The 22,299-nt window shown below is 57.0% G+C and overlaps 4 protein-coding genes across 8 annotated transcripts in view; 2 read left to right on the forward strand and 2 right to left on the reverse strand.

Moving 5' to 3' along the window:
• The window catches only part of ITPK1 (inositol-tetrakisphosphate 1-kinase), a 180,374-nt gene extending 175,728 nt beyond the window's left edge, over positions 1–4,646 (forward strand). For 2 of the 4 annotated variants that reach the window (XM_050799142.1, XM_050799144.1), the window contains one exon: positions 2,471–4,646. In XM_050799142.1, coding sequence (XP_050655099.1) covers positions 2,471–2,814 — 344 coding nt within the window. In that variant the 3' untranslated portion in view covers positions 2,815–4,646. Of the gene's footprint in view, positions 1–828; positions 1,325–2,470 lie in introns of those variants that run through there. The other 2 variants (XM_050799145.1, XM_050799143.1) reach the window with 2 other exon arrangements.
• The window catches only part of LGMN (legumain), a 1,022,235-nt gene that overhangs the window by 791,250 nt on the left and 208,686 nt on the right, over positions 1–22,299 (forward strand). The window lies entirely within an intron of this gene.
• The window catches only part of UBR7 (ubiquitin protein ligase E3 component n-recognin 7), a 367,041-nt gene that overhangs the window by 291,206 nt on the left and 53,536 nt on the right, over positions 1–22,299 (reverse strand). The window lies entirely within an intron of this gene.
• On the reverse strand, positions 9,449–21,600 carry CHGA (chromogranin A). Of its 2 annotated transcripts, XM_050799077.1 has the most exons (8): positions 21,301–21,600; positions 20,463–20,509; positions 18,012–18,105; positions 17,090–17,158; positions 14,966–15,064; positions 13,084–13,536; positions 11,915–12,402; positions 9,449–9,930 (listed from the first exon to the last, which is right to left on the reverse strand). In XM_050799077.1, exons 1-8 carry the CDS (start codon positions 21,344–21,346, stop codon positions 9,847–9,849), a joined length of 1,380 nt encoding a protein of 459 aa, XP_050655034.1. In that variant the 5' UTR covers positions 21,347–21,600; the 3' UTR covers positions 9,449–9,846. The 2 variants fall into 2 exon arrangements, with proteins under 2 accessions (XP_050655034.1, XP_050655035.1); XM_050799078.1 differs by lacking the exon at positions 20,463–20,509 and having other exon boundaries at positions 21,301–21,398.

Here is a 22,299-nt window from a genome sequence, read left to right on the forward strand (position 1 = left end):
CCAGATGGAATGGGGCTATGGCTGAGCCTGGTGGAGACTGGTGAGGGAGCCTGGTGCTGAGGGGAGGCCCAGGGCTCTGGCAGGGCAGAGCTGGTTCCCTGGGAGATGACTCAGTGTGCCCACCTTACCATAGAGCACCCTTTTGGGGCCAAGCAGAGGGACAGGCCTATTCTTCTGCACCCCACAGGAGGCCCCTCGGGCCATGGGTGTCCAGCAGCGCCTGGGAGAGGGGCCAGCACACTGGCTCTGGAATAATAACAGCAACAGCAGCGTGTGCTGATGACATTGTGAGCCAGGCCTGCCCCGACGCCTCACTCGTCCTCACGAAGCGATGTGCAAAGGGCCGCTAGGCTCTCTATGTTGCTGATAAGGATGTGAGGCTGGGGGTTGAGTGGGTTGTCCAAAATCACGTGGTGAAGCCGGATGGGACCCAGACCGTCAGCCTCAGCCTTTCCACCTCTCAGCTCCAGCCATGGGTTCGAATCTTGTCTCAGCCTTTACAGTCTGATGGCACAACTAACGTTTCAGTCTCAGTGTTCACTGCAGTGGGAACCAGTTTCCCACCCTGCAGACAGAGGAGACAGCTTTTGCACAGTGCTGGTGTGGAGCTGGCACTGCCCTGCGGGCTCATGCCTCAGTCCGCTCCCCAGGCTCCCGTTTATCCTCAGGCCTCCGCAGAGGCAGCTGTCTCTGCACCACCACAGAAAGCGGCCTCCCTGCCCTGGGCCCTGGGCCTCGTCTGGGGATGACGGGGGAGGTTGCTGGGGAACGGCTCTCTTCCCTGGTGCTGACCTGATGGTGGAGCTCCTCCGCTGCATCTCTCCCCAGGCACCCAACAGCCATGCCTCTGCCCGGGACACCTACCCTGCCCTCCAGCCCCAGCGCAGGGCCGACAGACACCCCTGGTCCTATGGTGGAGGACCTGCCACCATGTGGTATTCAAGGCACACACAGGACCAAGGGCATCCTTCAGATCCCACTCCGCCTCTTGGGAGCCGCCCTGAGCCTCAGTGTCCTCACCTGTAAAATGGGCTGCAGAATGCAGTGAGCTGAGGACCGTGGCGACCACAGCCCAGTGGCTGCTACCTCCCGAGTGCTGTGAACGCCATGGACATCGTCACTGCCCTCCCTGTGGTGGTGAACAGTCACGCCGCCTCATCTGTGAAATGGGGACGGCATTATGAAGATCAGGCAAGAGGATGTTGCGGGACGCTCGCACGGTGCCGGCTGGGGAGGCGCTGCTTGCCGGCCAGAACAGCCGTCTTTATTTGCACCATGGGCACCCCTGCATCCCCTCTCAGACGTGGGCTTCGTCAGACCACAGCAGTTGTTTTCTGAATAAATAAGGGCATGGGCAGGTTCAGCAGCCTCATCTGCCAGGCCCCTGGGCCCCGTAAGAGGTGGCACAGGGTGCCCACGTCTAAACCTTCATTCCCACCCCGGTGGGGCTGATGGTTGTCAATGTTGTCCCAGAGGACAGCCCAGGGTTTCTGAAAACTCCCGCCCCTCCCAGTTGGCTCGGCAGGTAGGGCGCTCGCCCTGTGTGAGTCTCTTTTGGAGCAGTTTGCTGGGAGCCAGCAGAATCCTCACCTGAGATCCGAAACCTGCCTGCTGGCTCCCGAGGGCTCTGCCGATGCTCGCAGCTGTGTTAGGAAGCGCTCGCCCCAGGCAGGTACCACGGTTTCTGTTCTGTTCCCCTCTGTTGAGGGGAGCACGTGTTGCTGCGCCATGGAGCTTGTCTCAGGCCTGGGGCTTGCTAGTGATGCCCAGCGTTTCTGTCCCTTGGCTTGATCCTCAGAGAATGGGGCACAGAGACGGCCTCCCTGCAGGTATTTCTTGGTGAGAAGGAAGCAGACTCAGCTGGGGTGGCAGCTGCTTTGGGAGGCAGACACCACTCACATCCCAGCCGCTCTCAGTGGTGCCACAGCAGCCTCCACCTGGGTGGGAGGTGGTTCTCTTCTCAGTTTGCAGATGGGGAAGCTGAGGCTGCGGGTGGAAGCGGGCTCCGAGACTCAGCCTGAGGCCAGACTCAGCTGAGCCGCAAAGAGAGGAGGGGTATTTATTACTCTAAGTGTGTGGAGCTGGCTTTGGTGCTGCTACCTCCAGCCACACCAACATCCGCTGCACACGTACTGGCTTTTACCACGCAAGTGGGTGGGTGGGTGAGATAGTGGAGCTGTGCCTCAGAGGAATAGGGACAAGCAAGTTTCATCCTCAGTTTATGTTCTTCAACTTCTCACACCCTGGCAACAGCTGAAGGTCGAGGAGTATGCACCTGATTGGGCGTCCAAGCTCTGTGACTCCTCTATACCCCCCTTATCTGCTGAGCCTCACGTTTTCTCTGTAACTGGGACGCAGCACGCCCTGCCTCATCCCGGGAGACCATTGGTTCTGCATCTTCCTCCTCCTCTCTGCATGATGCGTGCCCCTGGCTCACGCCCCCTGTGCTGTCTCTCTCTCCCACCCCCAGGCTACGAGGGCGTGAGCGAGTTCTTCACAGACCTCCTGAACCACATCGCCACTGTCCTGCAGGGCCAGAGCACAGCCACGGCAGCCACAGGGGACGTGGCCCCGCTGAGGCACAGCAAGCTTCTGGCTGAGCCGGTGGGCGGCCTGACGGGCGAGCGGACATGCAGCGCCAGCCCCGGCTGCTGTGGCAGCATGATGGGCCAGGACGCGCCCTGGAAGGCCGAGGCCGACGCGGGCGGCACCGCCAAGCTGCCGCACCAGAGACTCGGCTGCAACACCAGCATGTCGCCCAGCTTCCAGCAGCACTGCGTGGCCTCCCTGGCCACCAAGGCCTCCTCCCAGTAGCCACGGAGCTGGGACCCAGAGGGGCGGCGCGGGGCGCAGAGCACACCCGCTGGGCCAGCAGCTCCCAACGGCGATGCTACTACTAAGAATCCCCAGTGATCTGATTCTTCTGTTTTTTAATTTTTAACCTGATTTTCTGATGTCATGATCTAAGTGAGGGGTGGGGGGGAATGGAAGAGAGTACCAGGTGGTCCAGTGTTGGGGAGCGGGGCCGTCTGCCTGCTCCCTACTGTACAGGCCACCTCACTGAGTTTACACACGCTTGTGTTTGCAACACTAGGTCTGGACGGGAGGTGGGGGGTGTGCGTGTGACTGCCATGAGAGTGTCTGTGCACATCCCCATCTATTGGTCTCTGTGGCCGCTGTGGACCAGGCCCCTGGGGACCCTGGAGGGAAGCCTGCCCATGTCGGGCTGTGGGTGGCTGATCAGGGCTGTGGGTAGTTAGTTGATCAGTGTGCGTGAGAGTGGCTTCCCTTCTCCCTGACTCCCCACTCCCTGACCTGCCCCTTCCTTGTTTTTCCTCCTACTGGTCTCCACCAAGGCTTTGTAAGCCCCAACCCTGCCTGGTGTGTAGCTAACCCCTCCCTCCCCACAGCCAGAGGAGGCCACAGACCCCTCAGGGGAGTTCCATGCTGGGGTCTGGGTTGTGCTCCCTCACAAAAGGGAAGGAAAGGAAGCTGGGCGTCCTCTGGGCCCCCCAACACACGTCCCACTTAGCCCTGCACAGCAGCCTCCTTCCCCCAAGCCAGCACTGCCGCTCCCTGGAGCCCCGGAAGGAAGCTGCCTGGCTGGGAGCCCCGAGCTGATGGCGCCTGTACTGAGGATTTGGGCTGTGATTTGGGCAAATCATTCCAGGTCTTTGGGCCTCCACCTCCTCACCTCTAGTGGACAGGTGAGACCAGAGAGCACCACGGGGCTGGCTTCGCGCTCTAACCCCTGGGATGCAGCCTGCCTTTCCGTAAAGTCACCTAGGTGAGGACAGGCGCGGGAGCCTCGGCATGACACCGTGGAGGTCGGGGCCCTCTTCCCAGTGGGTTCACTCCTTTTCACACCTGCTGGATCCCTCCTCACCCAGCAGGCCCAGTCCACCTCTCATTGCAAGCCCCAAGCACTGAGCCAGCCAGGTGCCAGGGAGCCACCCCCGCCCCTCGCCCCTGCACGCCTCAGACTCACCCCATCACCTTGGCAGCAAAGCACTGGCTCTCCGCTCTGACCCCTGGTCCAGGCAGCCCCTCCGCAGAGAAAAGGGCTGGAGAGAAGCCTCCGCAGCCCCTGGACGATGTGGAGTGCTGGGTGAGAGGCATTGGCCCCCCCAAGTATGTTTTTGTGTCTTAAGATACCAGTTTACTTTGAAAACGAGAGAACGGCTTCTGGGCTGTCCTCTGCCCAGTGAGACGGAGGACACGAGGGAGAGTGCTGAGTGTCCCGAGAGAGGCCCCCGAGCTGGTGCATGGAGGTCCTTCAGCCTGGCTCAGTTGGGCTGCGGGGCGCCCCCTTTGCGGAGGGAGGCACAGGGCTTGGGCGAGGGGCAAAAGCCATCAGAACTGCCTGGCTTTTTTGGAAACTGAGGACCCAACAACTAACCACGTTTACACAACTTGAGTGTTGAACCCCGATTAATGTCTGTACGTCACCTTTCCTAGTTCTGACCCTGAGCCCCGGGGAAGCAGGAAAGCGTGGCCGGCCTCTTGCACTGCTTTGTCTCCAAAATAAACTACTGAAATCAAACCGCATTTCACACGTGTTTACACATGTTGCTCAAGTTTGTTATGTCATTCTCCCAGTCCTTAAAAAATGTTTAATAAAACAGCTTTACCTTTTAAAAATAAAATTTCAATCCCAGTCTGCCTCAGGTACGGGTGGGGTGTGCAGCTTGACTCCTGGCTGCGTTCCTGTACCATTTGTGGCCTCCTGGGTCATGTGTGTCCAGGGCCCAGATACCGAGTAACCGCCGTCTGGTGTCCTGGCGGCACCCACAGCCCTCTCTGGCGGGGTGGGGGCGGGGCTGTGGGTGTGCAGGGCAGCTGCATTTTCCAAGAGTGGAAATGGAGGATGGAGATTTGCTTCGTAAAGGCCTGGGAGCTACAAAGGGGGTAGGGAGGGGCCGGCCGCACTCAGGGCTGGGGGGTTGGTGGACTCTGCCCAGTGAAGCCAAGGGAATGTCGGCAAGGAGAGGCCCGGACAGCGACGTGGGACTCGCACCTGGGAGCGGTGGAGATGGCGCCCATTTCACTAAACGTTCCCTAGGTACGCTCTGACCGTCTGTAATCCCAGGACAGTGTCCATAGAGTTGTCTCCCCTTCAGTCGCATTGTCCCTGGCCTTGGAGTTTCTGCCTCAGGGAAAGACCCACTAAAACCACCTGGGCCGTGGCGGCCTCCTCCAGCGCATGGCGGCGCTGCCTCCTGAGCAGAGTCACTGAGAGTGTCTGGGTCCAAGGAAAGGACCCACTTAGCAAAGGTTGTTGTGTGGTGCTGTGCAGGACTTGTGTGCTGACCCGGAGTTGGCCCCGTCAGCATCGGGTGGCTTGGGGCTCTGGTTCCTAAGCTTCTGCTTCCGAGTTGGTCAGCACATTGGCTCTGTGGCCCTGCAGCACCTGTCTTGATGGTGGTCCATGGATGGGGTGCTGAAGGGCTCCAGGAGCAAGGGGCCAGCCCACACTTTGGCTGAGTCCTTGGGTAGTTTCAGAGGGTCACCTGCACAGTCTGCATTGAGCATCCTGGGGCCGAGGCCTTGGGTCAAGTTCTTCCTGACAGTGCTTTGATTATATGGTGATGTGATTCTGCAAACATAACCCCCCACTGAGTGCCAGCTGCTGGGTGTCCCCACCCCCAGAGCCAAGGGGAGGCCACCCTGGAGCTGGTGCTTTGCCCTTGGTGTCACGGAGGTGTCTGGGTCCACACGTGGTGGGTGGGCTGGGCCTGCACTCACCCAGCATGGCGGGCCGGATTGGACCCAGCTGCAACCTGGCGGGTTCCATGGGGCTTCCTGTGCCTGGGCCTGCCTGTGTCTCATACCTGTCAATGAAGGAGAAAGCCACCTGGGAAGAACATTCCTCTCTGTACCCAGGGGACTGCCAAGTGTGCTTTATAGAAGGCTGGAAGACTGACCCAAGTAGGAAGATTCACACGTGAGCCAACTGAGCACAGCTGCCAGACGGCCACTGCAAGACCAAGGGAGCCAGCCTGTCCTTTGTCCTTCTAGCCTGGAAGACCGGTTCTTGACTCTTGGGCACTCACATTGGCCACTGGCCGCAACCACTGAATGGCTTCACTGATGTCCCTGGGGTCTGTATCTGCCCTCTCTTCTATTCCCTAGAAACTCTGGCCAGGCATGGCAGCTCACGCCTCTAATCCTAGCACTTAGGGTGGCCGAGGCAGGTGGATCACGAGGTCAAGAGATTGAGACCATCCTGGCCAACATGGTGAAACCCCATCTTTACTAAAAATACAGAAATTAGCTGGGCATGGTAATGGGCACCTGTAGTCCCAGCTACTCAGGAGGCTGAGGCAGGAGAATTGCTTGAACTTGGGAAGCGGAGGTTGCGGTGAGCCGAGATCGCACCACTGCACCCCAGCCTGGCAACAGAATGAGACTCCTCAAAAAAAAAAAAAAAAAAAAAAAAAAACTCTGATAGTTCAACCGGTGGGATCCCCGGCAGCTCCTCCTGCTTCCTGAGCTGTGGCTCATGGGCCATTGGATTCAGAGACCTTGAACTGGGTGCTGGCTGCCCTAAAGGAGCACGACCCCTCCAGCCTAGTGATTGGGAGGTAGAGAAGTGCAGCCATCCTTGACAAAGGCCCAGCCTCCACCGCCTCAGGCCAGCCTGACTGCACCCCGATGCCACAGTCATCTGCCCCGCCCGGGCATAAGCCCAACTCAGGTGATACAAGCGAGTCTTTCCCATGGGTCCTCCTCTTGTGAGAAAAGGTCTGTGCTCTGTCCCTTCTCTCTGCACAGCCATTGTCAGTGTGGTTTGGAGTGAATGAGCCTCCCACACTGCGCAGGGCAGAGCTGGTGAGCATGACGTCATGGGGCAGAGCTGGTGAGCATGACGTCATGGCCTCCTGCCGACTGGGGTCTTCTTCCTTCTGATTCTCACCAGCAGGAGCACCCAGACCCCCCTTTTTCAGAAATGATTGCATTTTCCCTTCAAGAGTCATCTGTGACCTGGCAGTGTGGAGGGACTGTCCCCTCCCACAGCCTGGCCGACCCCCTTCCTCCAGGGCTGTGTGGAATCACCTCTCGGAAGCTCACTCTGAAAAGCCAGTCACAGGGATTTCACCAGGATGCTGCTGTTCGTGCCGACACCTGTGCTTTGTGACAAATGCTGTTTGCTTCAAGCTGTTCACAAGCAACTTCACCAGAATCCCAAGCTGGTTCGTACGTAATTTGTGAACGTACATATGCATACTATACGTGACCATGTACGAGATACAGACGCCATGGCTTCTGTTCATTGGCTCATTTGCCTGGTCGCATGTTCACTCCACGAGGTTTGACACTGCAGGTGGCTTTGGGATGGGTGGTTTCAGGGACAAAGTGTTCTGTGATCTCTGTATTTGCTAACTAACTAGTCTTGTTTAGATTTCTTTCTTTCTTTCTTTCTTTTTTTTTTTTGAGATGGAGTCTCTGTCACCCAGGCTGGAGAGTGCAGTGGTGTGATCTCAGCTCACTGCGACCTCCACCCTCTGAGTTCAAGCAATTCTCCCGCCTCGGCCTCCTGAATAGCTGGGATTACAGGTGCCTGCCACCACTGCGCCTGGCTAAGTTTGGTATTTTTAGTAGAGATGGGGTTTCACCATGTTGGCCAGGCTGGTCTTGAACTCCTGACCTCGTGATCCACCTGCCTCGGCCTCCCAAAGTGCTGGGATTACAGGCATGAGCCACCACGCCCGGCTCTTGTTTTGATTTCTAACAGTCTAGTGGAGTACAGTTAATGTGTTTATTTCTGTAACTGTTGGGGTGGAGTGTAAACCTAACTTTTGGAAACGTGAAATAAACAATTGCGCCAGCCGTTCGGAGGGTGTCCTTCTGTGCTTTGCAGGGGCCAGGGGGTGGCAGTGCACATCAGCCGCCACGAGCAGCCCATCCTCATCAGAGAAACCCAGACTTGCCAAGACCCCTCAAACAACTCAACACCATCGCAGTGGTTTTCTGGGCCATGCTGTGTGGGCTCGCGATCCTCACTGTCATCTGGTAAGGAGATAGTAAGTATTGTTTCCATTTTATAAATGAGGAAACTGAGGCCCTGAGAGGGCCAGGAGCGCCTGCCCAAAGACTCCTGCTAGTCAATGGCTGGGCTGGGGAGTTCAACTCGTCTTAGGTCCAAATCTGGGTTCCCACCGTGGAACCTTGCCTGCTCAGACTCACCAGGCAGAGCTTCAGGGACTTGGTTCCCAAATCCCAACTGGCCTCTGGACTTGGCTCTGCCTGGGCCCCTGGAGGGTGGCAGCGATGCCTCTGAGCCTCACCCACCCACAATGCCCATGCCTTTCCCATTCCTACCTGGAAGACACCACGTGGGCAGCCTTCGAAGGCCGAGGCCCCTCCCTGCACCCTCTCCACCACTGCCTGGGATCATCACCCTCCCCGGCTTGCTTGTGTTTGAACTGCAAAGGCCAAGGACGTCAGCCCCAGAACTGCCACCTGGACAGGTGAAGTGACTGGCCGAGGCCAACCAGCCAGTCCAGCAGAGCCTGGCTCGAACCCAACCTCCTCCTCCTCCTGGCCTGCAAGGTGCGCCCTCCAGCGTGGGCATGTGCTCCTCCTGCTTGAGTGCATTTTTGTCCCTGTGGGTTGCTTTGGCTGTTGAAGGATGCAGCTGTCTCCGCTGGGCAGTGAGCTTCTTAAAGCCAGGACTTGTCGCAGCCATGCTCAGGCCTACCAGGCCCAGAGCAGCCATGCACAAATGTTTGACGAGTGACTGAATGATGGGCCCTGATCTTCAGCCAGCACACAGAGGTCCTGACTGAGTAATCCTCACAGTCCCCATGTTTCAGTGTTCTGAGCATCATCTCTGCCTGTGACTTGGGTGAGTCATTTCACCTTCTCTGCCTCCGTTTCCTCATTCACAAAACTGGGACTAAGAGCAGCCTGTGCACTAGTGAAGCGTTACATACACGAGATCTTCAGACGCCCCACATTCCTAACAATAAGTGGTTGTGCCAAGCGGGCCCTGCAGCTCAGAGGCTTGAGTCTGACGCCTGTGGCCTGCGACAGGCACTAGGCTGGGCTGTCAGGGCCTCCACCCAGCACCACAGGTGATCGGATGGCAGGGACCATCAAGGAGGGGTGACCTGGGCTCAGGAGCAGAGCCCGTGTCCCCACCTGGCCCTGCCTGTGCATGGCCCAGTTCAGATGTGACTGGGGATGGGAAGAGGCAGGAACCCAGACGCCCTCGGCAAGTGTGCTTTAATCCCTACAAACACTCTGAGGCAGGCCAGCATTCCTATTTTACAGGTGAGGAAACTGAGGCTCAGAGTTAACAAAGTCATTTGCTCAAGATCCACAGCCAGGAAGTGGCCCAGAAAGGAGTCCCCTAGGCAGACTGAACCTCCCTTCGTCCCTTTGCCCAAATCCAGTGCATACCACTCCACTCTACGTTGAGAGGGGAAAAAATTCAGAGGGAAGGGCCCAGAACAGATTTATTTTTCTTTAGATAAATCTCATACAGATTATGTTACAGTCAGGAGTTCTCAGCTTTCACCAAAAGGTCAGAAGTTATTGCAGTTGTGTCCAATGGATAGGATGGAGGAAGGGAAACTTCTAGAAAGCTGCCTGTGTTCAGAGAAGGAGTCGTCAATGTTTAAAGTTGTGAGGCTGCCCTGCAGAGGACGTTCCAGGGCAGGGAGGAGTCAAGAGTAGGAGACAAGGTGCGTGGAGGGGGCGACAGAGTGGCCTGGGCTTGGGCAGGCTGGAGGCTGCCTCCCTACTGGAAGCAGCATCCGGGCTGTCTGGCCAGGACTTGCCAAGGGGACAGCAGAGCCAGGACCACAAGGTGTCCTGGGGCCAGCCCTGCCAGCCGATGTCTTAGCCCCGCCGCAGTGCCTGCAGCTGGTGGGCCACTTTCTCCAGCTCCGCCTCGATGGCCGACAGGCTCTCCAGCTCCTGGTCCTAGGAGAGACATTGGAGGTCACTCAGGCCAGCCTGGCCAGTGGCACGGAAGGCACAGTAAGTCAGAAAGGCACTGGGTTAGCTGTGTGGCCTTGGACAGGTGGCTTCGTCTCTCTGAGCCTCAGGGGCCTCATCGGTCATGGAGACAGTGATACGAGCCTGCTGCTCTCAGGATTATTATGGACAAGAAGGTGGCTAATGTCGGGGACCCTGTTCCCACACTGCGCTTGGTGGCCTCTTATCCAGGCGCCACTTCCTCTCAAATGGTTCTGGACAAGTGGGAGTCTGTTCTTTCAGGGCACATGGAAAACAAAGCTTACAGTGTCCCGAAGAGCCCCCTTCCCTCGGCCTGGCCCATGGGTGCCAGGACCTAGGGTGAGGCCAGCCCGGGGCTTCCAGGTCTGTCTTCTGCAGCCTTCCCACCTGGGGGGAATGGGGGCCCTGAGGCAGGGCTGCATGCTGGGGGAGCTACCCCACGTCGGCCTGCCTAGGGCTGGGCTTTGATCCCTGGTCCTGATTGTGAGAGGATCCCAAGCTCTGGCTGCCCAAGTTCAGGGAAGCAGGACCCCTCCTCTGAGCCCTGTTCTATGCCCCAGTCTCCAGAAGTTTCCAGGCCTCAGAACTTGGACACCCACAGAGCATACCCTCAAGACTCAGAGCAGGAGCGCAGGGAAGGCTGCCTCCCTTGACCTGGGAGGGGTCATTTTCCCGGGGTCACTGCCAGATTTGAGGCTGCCGAGGGCATCCTGGCCCATGGACCCCAACATTGATCATTGCAGGCCATGGAAATAGACCCTGCAGCCGCTTCGTCTTGGAGCAGGCCCTGGGGCAGGTATTCTGTGAGGCTGGGGTTTCTATGAAGACCCTTGGGCTGTGTCGAGGAGGCCCCGACCCCATCCTGTCCACATGCCTCAGGGGTCCCATTTCTCTGCCCTGTTGTCTGGAGCTCCCTTTGCTTGTGGAGAAAGGAAACTGGTGGCACCTCTGGGCCCCCATTCTCTCCAGCTTTGTCCTCAGTCCCTCACCCTGGGCTCCCAGGCACAGGGGCAGATGCCCTCTCCTGCTCCAGCTGCCAACATGGAGCCTTCTTCCTCTCAGACTGCCAGGCCCAGAGAGGGGGTCGGGGACCCAAAGAAGGGGCCGCACCCTCTTCTAGGTGAGCAGAGAAGAGCCTTGGGGTCGGGGCCACGGACGGGTGTCAGCTTTCCCACAGAGCCCTGGTTCCCACCTGGACACTAAGGCTTGAACCAGGTATCCCAGCCGCCTACCTGCCAGGGACGCCAACTCCCACCCTGCTCCTGTGGGCTGTGTCCCCACGCCCCATTCATCTTCTCCAGGGTCGCTGGTTTTCAAAGCCCTTGTGTGTTCCACTCATGGTAATGAGGTGGGCAGGGGAGACTCCTTACCCCTACTTCATAAATGGGGAACCCAAGAGGCTCAGAGGAGGGGAGTGACCCGCCGAGTCCACGCAGCCAGGAGGAGGCAGAGCCCAGGTCTTCCGGCTCACATCGTGTGGCTCCCACCTGATCCCCACAGGCAAGAGGTCCCCAGCCCTACCCCTGCCCTGCCCCGTTACCCTCATGGGCCAGATGCAGGGCCTGAGCCTGGGAGGAGGCTGTGCCTGGGTTGCCTGGGGGCCAGGAAGAGACATGGCCAGACCCACCACATGGTTTTTCCAGGGCACAACCTGTAAGGCTCCCTACCGCCTTCGGGACAAAGTCCCCACTCGGTACCTCCCCTGTTGCCACAGGCTGATCTGAGCTCCTCCCACCTCCCAGCCAGCTTTGCTGGATGCCCCCTGGGAGCCAAGGTATTCTCCTGCCCTGAGAGCCCCCGGTCTGAGCATCTCTCCATCCCCAGACTCCAGGGGGGCCCCTGGTGGGGTCCCCTCAGTGGGGTAGGAGCAGTGTGTCTGGGTGTGGCTGCCCCTGCTGGACCCACTCTCCGCGGCCCAGCACCGAGCTGGCTCCTGCCCCATACCAACCTCTGGTCTGCGGTTGGCACTGCCTTCCTCCTCTTTCTTCTCCTCAGGGTAGCCTCGAACCTGGAGGGGCAGGCCCGCCTCAACGCTGTCCTCCTGGGAGGATGGCCTCCAGCCTTGTCGCAGCTGTGGCCCAGGGCCCCTGAAGCCGTAGGCCCGGGCCCGGAAGGAGAGCTTCATGGAACGGTCCGGGTTGTCCTCCTCCTCCTCCTGCCCCTCCAGCCGCTTCTCAGCCGTCAGTTCCTTGGCCAGCTGGTCCATCTTGCTCCAGCGTTTGGAGTCCTCCCACTCCTTGGAGAGCCGCTCCTCTTCCTGCTCCAGCTCCCCGCTCTTCCCACCCCGGAAGAGGCCTTGCGGGGCCCCCGCCATCTCCTCCTCCTCTTTCTGCTGGGAGTACTCCTGCTCTCCCTTCTCTTCGGGGACCTGAGCCTCCTCAGCCCCAGGCTTCCCAGCTCCATCCACAGCCAGAGCCTCTGACCGACCTGGAGCAGCTGGTGGGCAAGAGCAGGAGAATGGGTGGGGGACCACCATTTTCCCAGTCTCTGCCACTCCCCGGGGGCCTCTGCTGTGGCCACTTTTAGGGCCACAGACCTTGGCTCGTAGGGCCCAACCCAGCCTCTCCACAGTGATGACACTTAGCGGGAAAAACCTTCTTGATACCAGGCTTTGCAAGACCCTCTCAGCTCAGAGTGGTGGGTTAGCTGGAGCCTGCCTCTTCCCCTCATCCTCACCCCAGAAGCCCGACAGCTGGAGAGTGAGGAAAGACCCGCAGCGGGAGCCAGGGCCTCTCCTAAACCCTAGTTGAAGCTGACACTGTTCCCAGATCAGCCTGTGCCCTCCTGCCATGGTCTCTGTTCCCAAAGCCAGCCCTTCCATCACCCACCCCTAGCTTCCAGGGTTGGTGGGGGCAGGCTATGTGGAATAGTAGGAAATGCATGGTTTTGGAGTCAGAGAAATCTGGGGTAGAACCTCAGCTTTTACTACAAATTAGCTGTGTGACCTTGGGCAAGTTACTTAACCTCTCTGAACCTCATTTGTCCAAGTGGGAAATGGAGCTAATACCTACATTTGAGGGTTGTTATGAAGGTGGAATGAGGTTATGGAGAAGGCTCCCCTCCCACCCATCCCCGTCTCCCAGATGTGTTGGTTGAGGTCTCCACCATCATACGTACTTTCGCCTTTCCGGATCTCCTTGTAGCCAAAGCTTGGGTGGGGCTTCAGCGCTGCAGTGGGGCCTTCTTCCTCAGGGACAGCCTCCTCTCCAGCCTCGGCCTCCTCCTCCTCCTCCTCCTCCTCTTCTCTCTTTGCCTGCCACCCTGGCTCTGCACTCAGGCCCTTCTCTCTGTCCACCAGACCCTGAGAGAGGCCCTCACTGTCCCCCTCGGCCTGTGGGGCTGTGTATTTCTGGCTGGGGAGGCTGGCTGGAGGGTGGGTGTTGGTGGCCTCCTCCTCCTCCTCCTCTTCCTCCCCGGGGGCCTGATTGTTCCCCTCAGTCTTGGACTCCTGCCTGGGCTCCGGGAGGGCCTGGGGCCTGGCTCCGTCTGTGGCTTCACCACTTTTCTCTGCCTCCTTGGAATCCTCTCTTTTCTCCATAGCATTGTTGGAGGACGGCTCTTCCATCGCCTCTGCAGACACAGCACAGCCAAGTCAGGCCCTGAGGACCGGACCACGTGTGGGGCCTCCCCACAGGCTAATTTCAGATCGTACTCATTATGTTTCTTGGCTTCCAGCGAGCCCAGCCCAGACAACGATTAGGGTTACCCCTCTGTCCATGTCCAGGCTTGATCTGAGCACAGCTGGATTTGTTTCTTTCTTTTTAATCTTTTAAAACAGGTTATTATTCAAAGAACAAAAAACAAAAATCCAGACCTTAAGAATTAATCCAGGAGATAAAGCCTGAACTGAAAATTAATATGTCAGCTGTGTGTTCTTGGGCAAGTTGCTTAACCTCTCTGTGTAAGAGGCACCATGTCTGCAACTTCATTCTCCCCTCTATGTGGGGCTTCTCTGTCTTCAGCGTCCTGTGAAAGGGCTCAATTCTGCAAAATTTTAGGGTTTCATTAAAAGGTATTTTATTGTGGCTGCCTTAAAGACAGCCTTTGAATAAGTAAAAATTCCTCCCGTCATTAGAATAATGACCACTGAACAAAGTGCTGTCAAGTACATTCCACCATCTGAGCTTCACCAGGACTCTGGTGAAAGGTGCTCCCATGGCTATTTCACAGAAACCCAAAATGATCTGCAGAAAGGTAAGGTGACCTGTCCATCTCACGCATTTTGGAGGCAGCAGAGCTGAGCCTGGAACCCAAGCCTCCAAATGCCAAGTTCGGGATCTCTTTGCACTGACACATGGCTGCCTGCCTCATTAAAGCTTCAGCCAGTGTGAGGGCACCTGGGCCTCACTTGAGGGCTTTCCCTCTCAGCCCCAGACGGGAGACACCGGGATACAGCTCCTGAACACTGGCCTTACCGGCCCATCTTCTACATGGAGAGCAGAGGCCCCACGGGGCCGGTTTGTGGCTCTCCCCAGGCAGGGAGGATGGCTCAGAGTGTCACTCTGACCTAAGCCATGACCTCTTGGACTCCTAGAAGCTCTTTGGTTTCAAGAAAGATGATATGGGTTCATTTCACATTTCACACCTACTCTGTCTGTGGTCCTCCTGCATCCTGGCTATTCTGAGGCCCCACCGCTTCCCAGGAGGACAGGCACTGGGGGCGGGGCTCTGCTACAGTGGCCACTGAGTAGACCCAGAGTTGAAGTTGTCCACCTGCCATGCCAGAGACCTCCTGCCCTAGAGTGTCAGCCCCTGTTCTGGGCAGACGGGACCGAGCGAGGGCTTTGGTGTGAGGCAGGCCCAGATTGAAACCCCTGGTCATGCCACTCACCTTGGGCAAGGGACTTAGTCTGGGCAGCACTTTCCCCACTTGTAGCGAGAGGGAAATAAGGGATTATGGGTGGGGCTCCCAACTCATCGGACCCCTGGGTCCATCATAGCCACTGTTCCCATTGCCACCCTCCCTTCCCCACCTCTGGCCAGACTGGCTGGGACTGACCTTTCAACTCGGCCTGGCTGCTCTGGTTCTCAAGAACCTCCGAGAGTTCATCTTCAAAACCGCTGTGTTTCTTCTGCTGATGTGCCCTCTCCTTGGCGCCTGGTATGAGAAAGAGAGGGAAAAGTCCCATTGGTTCCAGCCCTGGCATATTCATCTATAAGAGTGAAGGCCTCCATTTCCCCATCTGTAAACTGGGTACATCATGTTCAGGGCCTGCCCAGTGAGACACTGATGGGGCGGTGAAGGCTTGGCGTCCCTCCTCTCTCTCAGCTGGGCCCTCAGGCAGCCACCCTGCCTCGCCAGATTCAGCTTCTCCCCGGGAGGCCAGAGCAAGCGTGCTGTGGCCTCACACAGCCAGAAAGGCTCAGATGGAGCAAGGGGCCCAGGTGCAGGAGTTGGGGGTGGGGAACCCCTCAGGACCTGGCCGGTAGCTCTAGGAACCCTGCAGCAGGCAGTAATGGTGGCAGCTCTTGATTCAGGTAAGCCCTGCTACCCTTGGACGCTGTGAGTCCAGGCCCCAGGAGAAGGCCAAGCCCTGTGCCCACATCTGAGCCCAGGGTTGGCGCCTGCTGCCGTGACCCAGAGACCCCTCTCCCCCCACCGCTGCTGCCTCCTCTGACTGTCCCCACACCTGTGCCTGATTCCTGATGTTGGCCCCTCAGCTAGCCCAGCTCTGCGGTTGGTCCTCATTTCTTCCCCAACAATGGGCTTTCCGGGGCAGCTGTGGGCCAGGGACCACGCCCAGCCCTGGCCTCAGGCAACATGGGTTCCAGTTCCCTTCTGGCTATTTCCTAGCTCCTTGGGCAACTTGGGCTCTCCAAGAGTTGGGTGCTTATCTAGAAAACAGGGTTGCTGTGTGGTAAATGCTAAGACAGAGGCACACAGAAGATGTTACTGGAGCCCAAGAGGGAGTGGATGGATAGATGGATGGACAGAAATACAACCAGGACTCTGTTAATGGAAAACAGTCATATATACGTATATTGGATGCTGCTTACACTGGATACACATGTGTATGTGAATACAGATGTTTCAGGACACATTCTCCTATAATAGTCTCTGTTGACAATCTATTTAATTATTTAAATGTAATCAGTTAGTCATTCAATATTTAATTTTAAAGTTATCATATTGTAATAAAATATTTAATGCTTAATTAAAAAAAAAAACAAAACACTAGTCCAAGGTCACTGATGCTGACATAACCATCCAGGTAGTAATAGTCCCAGCTGCCCCCAGCACACCCTGCCCCCTCCAACAACAATAGGAGATGGGTGCTTGCCACCCAGGCTGGCTCGTGAGTGGGAGGAAGAACAGTGTGTTAGCTTGGAAAAGGCCATAGGAATCCTATTGCTGTGGCTGTGTTTACACGCCTCCTCCCCAAAGCCCTCTCTGTTCTCACACATGGCCTGGTCTGCCCCAGAGGCCTCAGAGTGGGGCCCATCCTGGAGCCAGAGCAGCCTTCATACTCCCACCCTACCCCAGACACAAGCCCAGCCCTGAAAAACACTCTTGCTTCGTTGGGAAGCAGATGCTGGATTCATGCTATAATGCCCTGTTCTCAGGGAGAGACACACCACCACCAGTGGTCCTGCCCCGGTGGAAATTGCCACTTCCCACAGGGAGTCAGCTGGGGCTGGTGCAGGGCCGAACTCAGGCTTCCTGGTTTGCGAGGGTAGGGCTGTGCTTTGCATCAAGCCTGGAAGGAGCTGGGGGGCTGGGCACAGAGGCTATCTGTGGGATGATGACAGCTTCACCCTCCACCCCAGTATCCTGTCCAGGCTTGGCTTGAATATCATCATCAGTGATGAACAGCTCACTACTTCATAAAGTACTTCCTAAAATGACTGAACTGCAGAGGCCATGGGTTTTAGGGAAGCTGCATTTGGCATGTCTCTATTCACTATGTGACCTTGGACACGTCACTCAACCTCTCTGGGCCTTGATTTCTTTAACAATATCAATAACAGATTGAGCCAGGTGGCACGGCGGATCCTGCTTTTCCGCTTTATAATTGAAAGGAAATGACAGTCCCAGAGAGGAACTTGCTGAACCTTCCACCACATTTTCTGACTCTCAGTTACTGGAATTTACCCAGAGTCATGTGCAGTGGCTGGAAAATACCTTGGAGAGCGAGGTCTTGGAGCTCCTTCAGTAAATTCTGATGTCTCAGAATGGAAAGGATCCGTTCATCTGCAATGGAAGAAGAGTCGTCATGGGTGGTTTCCAGAGAACGGCTGAGAAAGAGATTACCATCAATATTTTCAGCTGAGCACAAGGAATTTACTCTGGAAACTCAAAACCAGGGTGGCGGCAGCAAGACTGGATCTTGAGATAACACTTTTGAAACTACCTCCTTTCCAAGGTGTGTGTCAGTTTCCTACTACATCAGAGAAGTCAGCCACTGCCCCAGCACCCAGACCTTAGCCAAGGGGTGGCAGCCCCTGAGGATGAGTGGGGGTCTCTTTAAACACAATAGGTTCCCATCTCCATGCCTGCACTCACACTGTCTACCACACCTGGACAACCTTGTCTTCATTTTTCCGCCCGTCGGTTTCCAATGTTTCTTTTAAAGCCCAACCCAAATGCTGCTGGCTCTATCCAGCAGTTAGTAAAAACTTGGCTGGTTGCCTGGAAAGATTTTGTCCTTCTCATGTCCACCCATAACATTCCTTTATTCATCACACATCTAGAGGGTGTCTTCAGGAGCCAGAGGCTGTTCTAGGCACTGGGATACAGCACACAAAATCTTTGTCCATAGGGAGCTCACAGTCTGGGGGCTTGGTGTTCCAGCCCTGGTTTCATTTTGCCTGGAGTTCTAGTTAATTATGTTCAAATGCATCCCCTCTGCCAGTCTGTAAGCACCTGGGCTACAACCCCTCCAACTGTCTATACACCTCAGACCCCAGTGCAGTGCCTGGACATGACGGGCACTCAGTCAGTGACTGTTGAGTTAAATCATTAATTCCACCAAAAGCCACACACCCATCTCCTAGCCTCCCAGCCCAGCAGGCAGCAGCCCTCACCCCTAGCTTCCAGTTCATACCTCCTCGGAGTGTCTCGAAACACTCCTGGCTGACAGGCATGGGGCTGGGCTTGGAAAGTGTGTCGGAGATGACCTCAACGATGCATTTCATCACCTGGGAACAGAGTGCGGGGGCAGGTTGGGGTTGGTTTGATCATGGGGCTCAGTCCCTGGAGGCTCTAAGGTGAATTTCTAATGAGGACAGAGGGTATTTGCTTTTGTCTTTGGGAGTCCATGATCCCTGGCTCAGGTACACAGCTCTGCTTTCTTAGCCAGACAGTGATAGCAATGATAATAGAAAACCCTTATACAGTGCTTACCACGTGTCAGGCACTCCAACCACATGGCCAGCAGGTTCCCCTCTAAGGTGGATCATGGTGAGAAAGGGGTGTAGGGAATGGTACCTGGTACCTTCTCATCCCCAAGTGCTATTTCTCTAAACATGAGAAAGCTGCTTGTGGGCACTAAAAGGATGTCTTACAAAAGTGCTCTGATCGTGAAGATGTCCAAAGGTCAGTTCCTCCAGGAAGTCCTTCTGGACTGCCCAGAGGAGACAAAGACCTTCCCTGTCTCTACCTTGTTTGGAAATAGGATGTAGGTTACTGTCTGCCAACACCCATGGTGTTGTCACATGCGAGGAGTCACAGCTTCATATTCTCACTCCATGTTCACCATGGGATGGATGAATCTCCTGGCGGCACGTGAGCAAACATTGACTACACCTGGGAGCACGTCCCAGGTCGACCACAGCCACGCCTCTGAAAGTCCTATCCTGTGCCCGCAAAGGTGCTGTGGATAATTAGGCCCCTGATAAATGAGTGATCTTTGATGATGGTGCCCACTGTAATGTGGTATCCTAGTTGTGTGATCTTGGACAAGTGACTTAACCTCTCTGAGCCTCAGTGTCCTCATTTGTAAAACAGGAATGAGAATACCTTCCCAACTGCTCTCCCAGGGTAATGAGGTACAGATGGAAAAACACTCTCTCGAGCATGGAGTGTCAGCACGCCCAGGGAGGGGTTCACAACTCCAGCCCTGCTTCCACAGCCGAGAGCTGAGTAGAGAGCAGGAGGTGTCAGACAGGCATCAGGCAACACCGGCGGGGAGTGAGCGGGTGGGAGGCTGTGTCTACGGGATGCCAAGGCAACCGGTCCAAGGATCCAAGATGGCAAACTGGCAAGTGCTCTATAATGTGTGTAGTCACAACAACATTATATGGAATCTTCAGGTCTTAACCAGCTGTTCTGGTGCCCCTGACCACAGACTGCTGGGTATAATATGGTGACCAGAGTGTCTTCCATGAGGGATCTGGCAAGGAGAGCCCAGCAGCCTGTACCCTGTATCTCCCTGCAACCCCGGACCTTGCACCAGGAATATCAGATAACCACCTGTTCGTGAGGGCATTTTCTGGGAGGCAGGAATTGGGTAAAGGGTCTGGAGAGGGATGGGGAGATCAGCAAGGCAGCTGTAGGAATAACAGTGCCTATTTACTAAGGACCTACTATGTGCTAGGCAATTCACATCCGTGATTCCTACTCTTTACACTTCCCCTCAAGGAAAAGGAGAAAAAGGCAGAGCTCAGAGAAATTAAGGAATTTTCCCAAGGTCACACAGCTAGAATGAGTGGTAGAGGTTTAAGTTCTGTCTTATCTGCAACTAAAACCTAGGAAATATAATTGAACAGAGGTTGGAATCCCTTGGACGGTTTCGATTTTAACTGTGGTGTCTACTGGAAGAAAATAGTTTCTGGGAAGGTGGGGAGTAGAAATTTCTCTGACCCTCAAGTGAAGATTTGGCTGAGCACTAAAGCCTGGAAAAAACAGCCCCAGCTCAGCCATGAATGAATTCCAAGTACACACCCAGCGTGGCGTGTCTCTTGCTGCTAGAGAAACCCCTACCAGTGTCTCCTAAGGCCCTTTCCTGGGTGACCTCCATGACTAGCCCCTATGGCGGGACCGTGGGTGCAGGAGCCATGATCAAAATGTTTTCATTGTGTTCCTTCGGGAGAGCCAGGGCTGGAGAGCCTGCTGGGTGTGGGTAGTTGCTGGCAGAGCCTTTCAAGGGGAAAGAAAGAGTAAAGGGGGAGGCGAGAGCCAGGCAGGCAAAGGCCATTTTTACAGGTCTGTGGACAACCACAACTAGAAAGAAGCCACCCCCACCAGCCCCTGGTGGGCCTACTGGATTCAGAGTGTTCAAGACAGCCTGAGGTCAGGCACCTCGGCCCAGTAGGTAAGATGCAGGCCTCTTCTGCTGCACATGCAGCTCAGAGGAAGCTGGGGAAGTCCCCACAGCAGGACAGCAGGGAAAGCAAGCGATCTTTGATATCTTCTTTTGCAAGCTGTCCCCACAGGCTCAGCAGCCGCAGTGCTGGCTCTTGGCTTTATGCCGAACTTACTCCTGCAGCTGCCCAAGAACTGGCTGTGAAGTGTCCACTGGAGCCTCCTACCCCTCATCCCCAGCACCCCTTCTTACCTCGGTGTCCCCTTTATTCATAGGGCTGTTCACAGGGAGGGCAGTGACTGGGAAGAAGAAGAGAGTGCTGGGGTCACTCCTCTGCTCCAAGTGGAGCCCAGTCCTTCCTGACTGGGCTCACTGGGGCCGGTCCACCCAATGCCACCCCTCAAAACTGCCCCCACCAAAAAGAGAGGCTGGGGCTGATTTTGTTTCCTTTGCCTGGTTGCTGCCCACAGTGGGGTGGTCCCCAGAGGCTGCACGGAGAGGTCCTCCCCCTCCCCCTTGGGAAACTCCTGCTCTGGAGCTGGTGTGCTCTGGAGCAGGGAGCGCTATCAAAACAAGGCCAAGGGCTGCACAGTGGGACTGGGGTGGGAGACAGACGAGGGGAAGGGAGAGACCCCAGAGGCGGAGGGGAAGAGATGGAGGAGGGGGATTGTGAGGGATGATATGGAGAAGTAGAAGTCAAGGCCAGAAAGGCGGGGAGAGTGAGATGAAAGGGGAAGAGGGATGGAGGGGTGCGAACAGCCATCCTCCCACCTCCCCCCAATGACCTTGGTCGGCCACCGCGCAACCGGCACTGGCCCTGATGTAGCCGAGGCGCCAAGCCCAGACAAGGGGTGGGCACAAGGGGGCCTTCCCCCGCGGGGTTGGGAGTCAGGCCCAAGTGTCCTGTGGGTCCCGGGCAGAGGCCACACTGCAGGGTCGGGCGGGAGGCGGCGGCGCTGTCCGCGGTGCTGAAAACTCGCCGCGCCCGAAGGGAGATGTGGAGGGGCGCTGGGCGCCGCGCGGTGCCCGGACCTCAAGGTGGGCAGAGGAGCCCGGGACCCTCTCCCGCGAGCCCCTCGCTCTCGCTCACCTTGCCCGGCGCAGAGCAGAAGCGCCAGGACAGCGGCGGAGCGCATGGCGGACCCGGGCGCCGAGCAGCTGGCGGTGTGGGGCCGGGCACCTAAGCACCGGGCGAGGGGCGGCTGGACCGGCGGCCGGGGTCTGGCTGCGGTGGCACCGGCGCGGGGCTGGGGGCGCAGCGCCTCGGCGTGCTTCCGTCTGTCGGTCGATCCTCCCGCAAGCTCCCTGCACGGGGCTCGAGTACTGCAGTGGGAAGAGCAGCAGCAGCAGAAGCGCCCGCGCGCCCCGCTTATATACCCCGACCCCGGAAATGACGTCAGCGGTGCCGCCCCCTGCCCCTTTCCCCACCCCCTGGGGGTCCTGTCCCCGCTCGCCCCACCTCTAACCTCATGCCTCGCTACCTCTGGCCTCCGCCGCTCGGAGCTGGTGGGTCTTGGCCGCGAAGCGGGTATCTGGTTTCTAAGAGGTGGCATGGGAGACAGGGGGGCTGTGGCTCATTCTCCACCCCTCGACGGTTCCACCGATTTGCCGTGTGTCCCTGCGCAAGTCACTCCGATCTCTGGACCTTACCTTCCTCCATGTGTACTGAGGTCCCTGGCAGCCCTAGCACCCCGTGCTATTTTCCCGAAGTGCCTCCTGCCCGGGGTGTGCTCCCCCTGGTCTCACAGGCTGCAGGCACGCCCATCACTCATGGCTCCCTCCAATATCTAGGAGGCTCTAGAGGGGCCTCTGATCCCCTGTCTGAGTGAGGCTTCTCTCTCTCTGGCAAGCTAGTTTTGTGCCTTCACACTTTGTTGTTGAATGTGTATTTATTTGAATAATGTTTAGTCATCATTACTTCCACAGGGCTGAGTGCCACACAATCTGGCACAGAGGAAACGCACTTGACAGGTAACTGTTGAATGTATCCATTGAAGGTTCAAACCATGGGTGAGTGAATCCTGGGCTCTGCACGCACATGGGAACCGGGGGCTCACTTTCACCAGGAAGCTTAAGCCACTGTTGGACA

This window comes from Macaca thibetana, chromosome 7 (assembly GCF_024542745.1).
Source record: "Macaca thibetana thibetana isolate TM-01 chromosome 7, ASM2454274v1, whole genome shotgun sequence".
NCBI classification, from domain to species: Eukaryota; Metazoa; Chordata; class Mammalia; order Primates; family Cercopithecidae; genus Macaca; species Macaca thibetana.

Excerpts from the sequence above, each read along its gene's own strand:
- CHGA (XM_050799077.1), bottom strand. The coding sequence starts at position 21,346 with ATGCGCTCCGCCGCTGTCCTGGCGCTTCTGCTCTGCGCCGGGCAAG. Across the intron at positions 20,510-21,300 it reads TCTGCTCTGCGCCGGGCAAG|TCACTGCCCTCCCTGTGAAC; the intron begins GTGAGCGAGAGC and ends TCTTCTTCCCAG. Across the intron at positions 15,065-17,089 it reads CCAAGACCTCGCTCTCCAAG|GCGCCAAGGAGAGGGCACAT; the intron begins GTATTTTCCAGC and ends TTCTCATACCAG.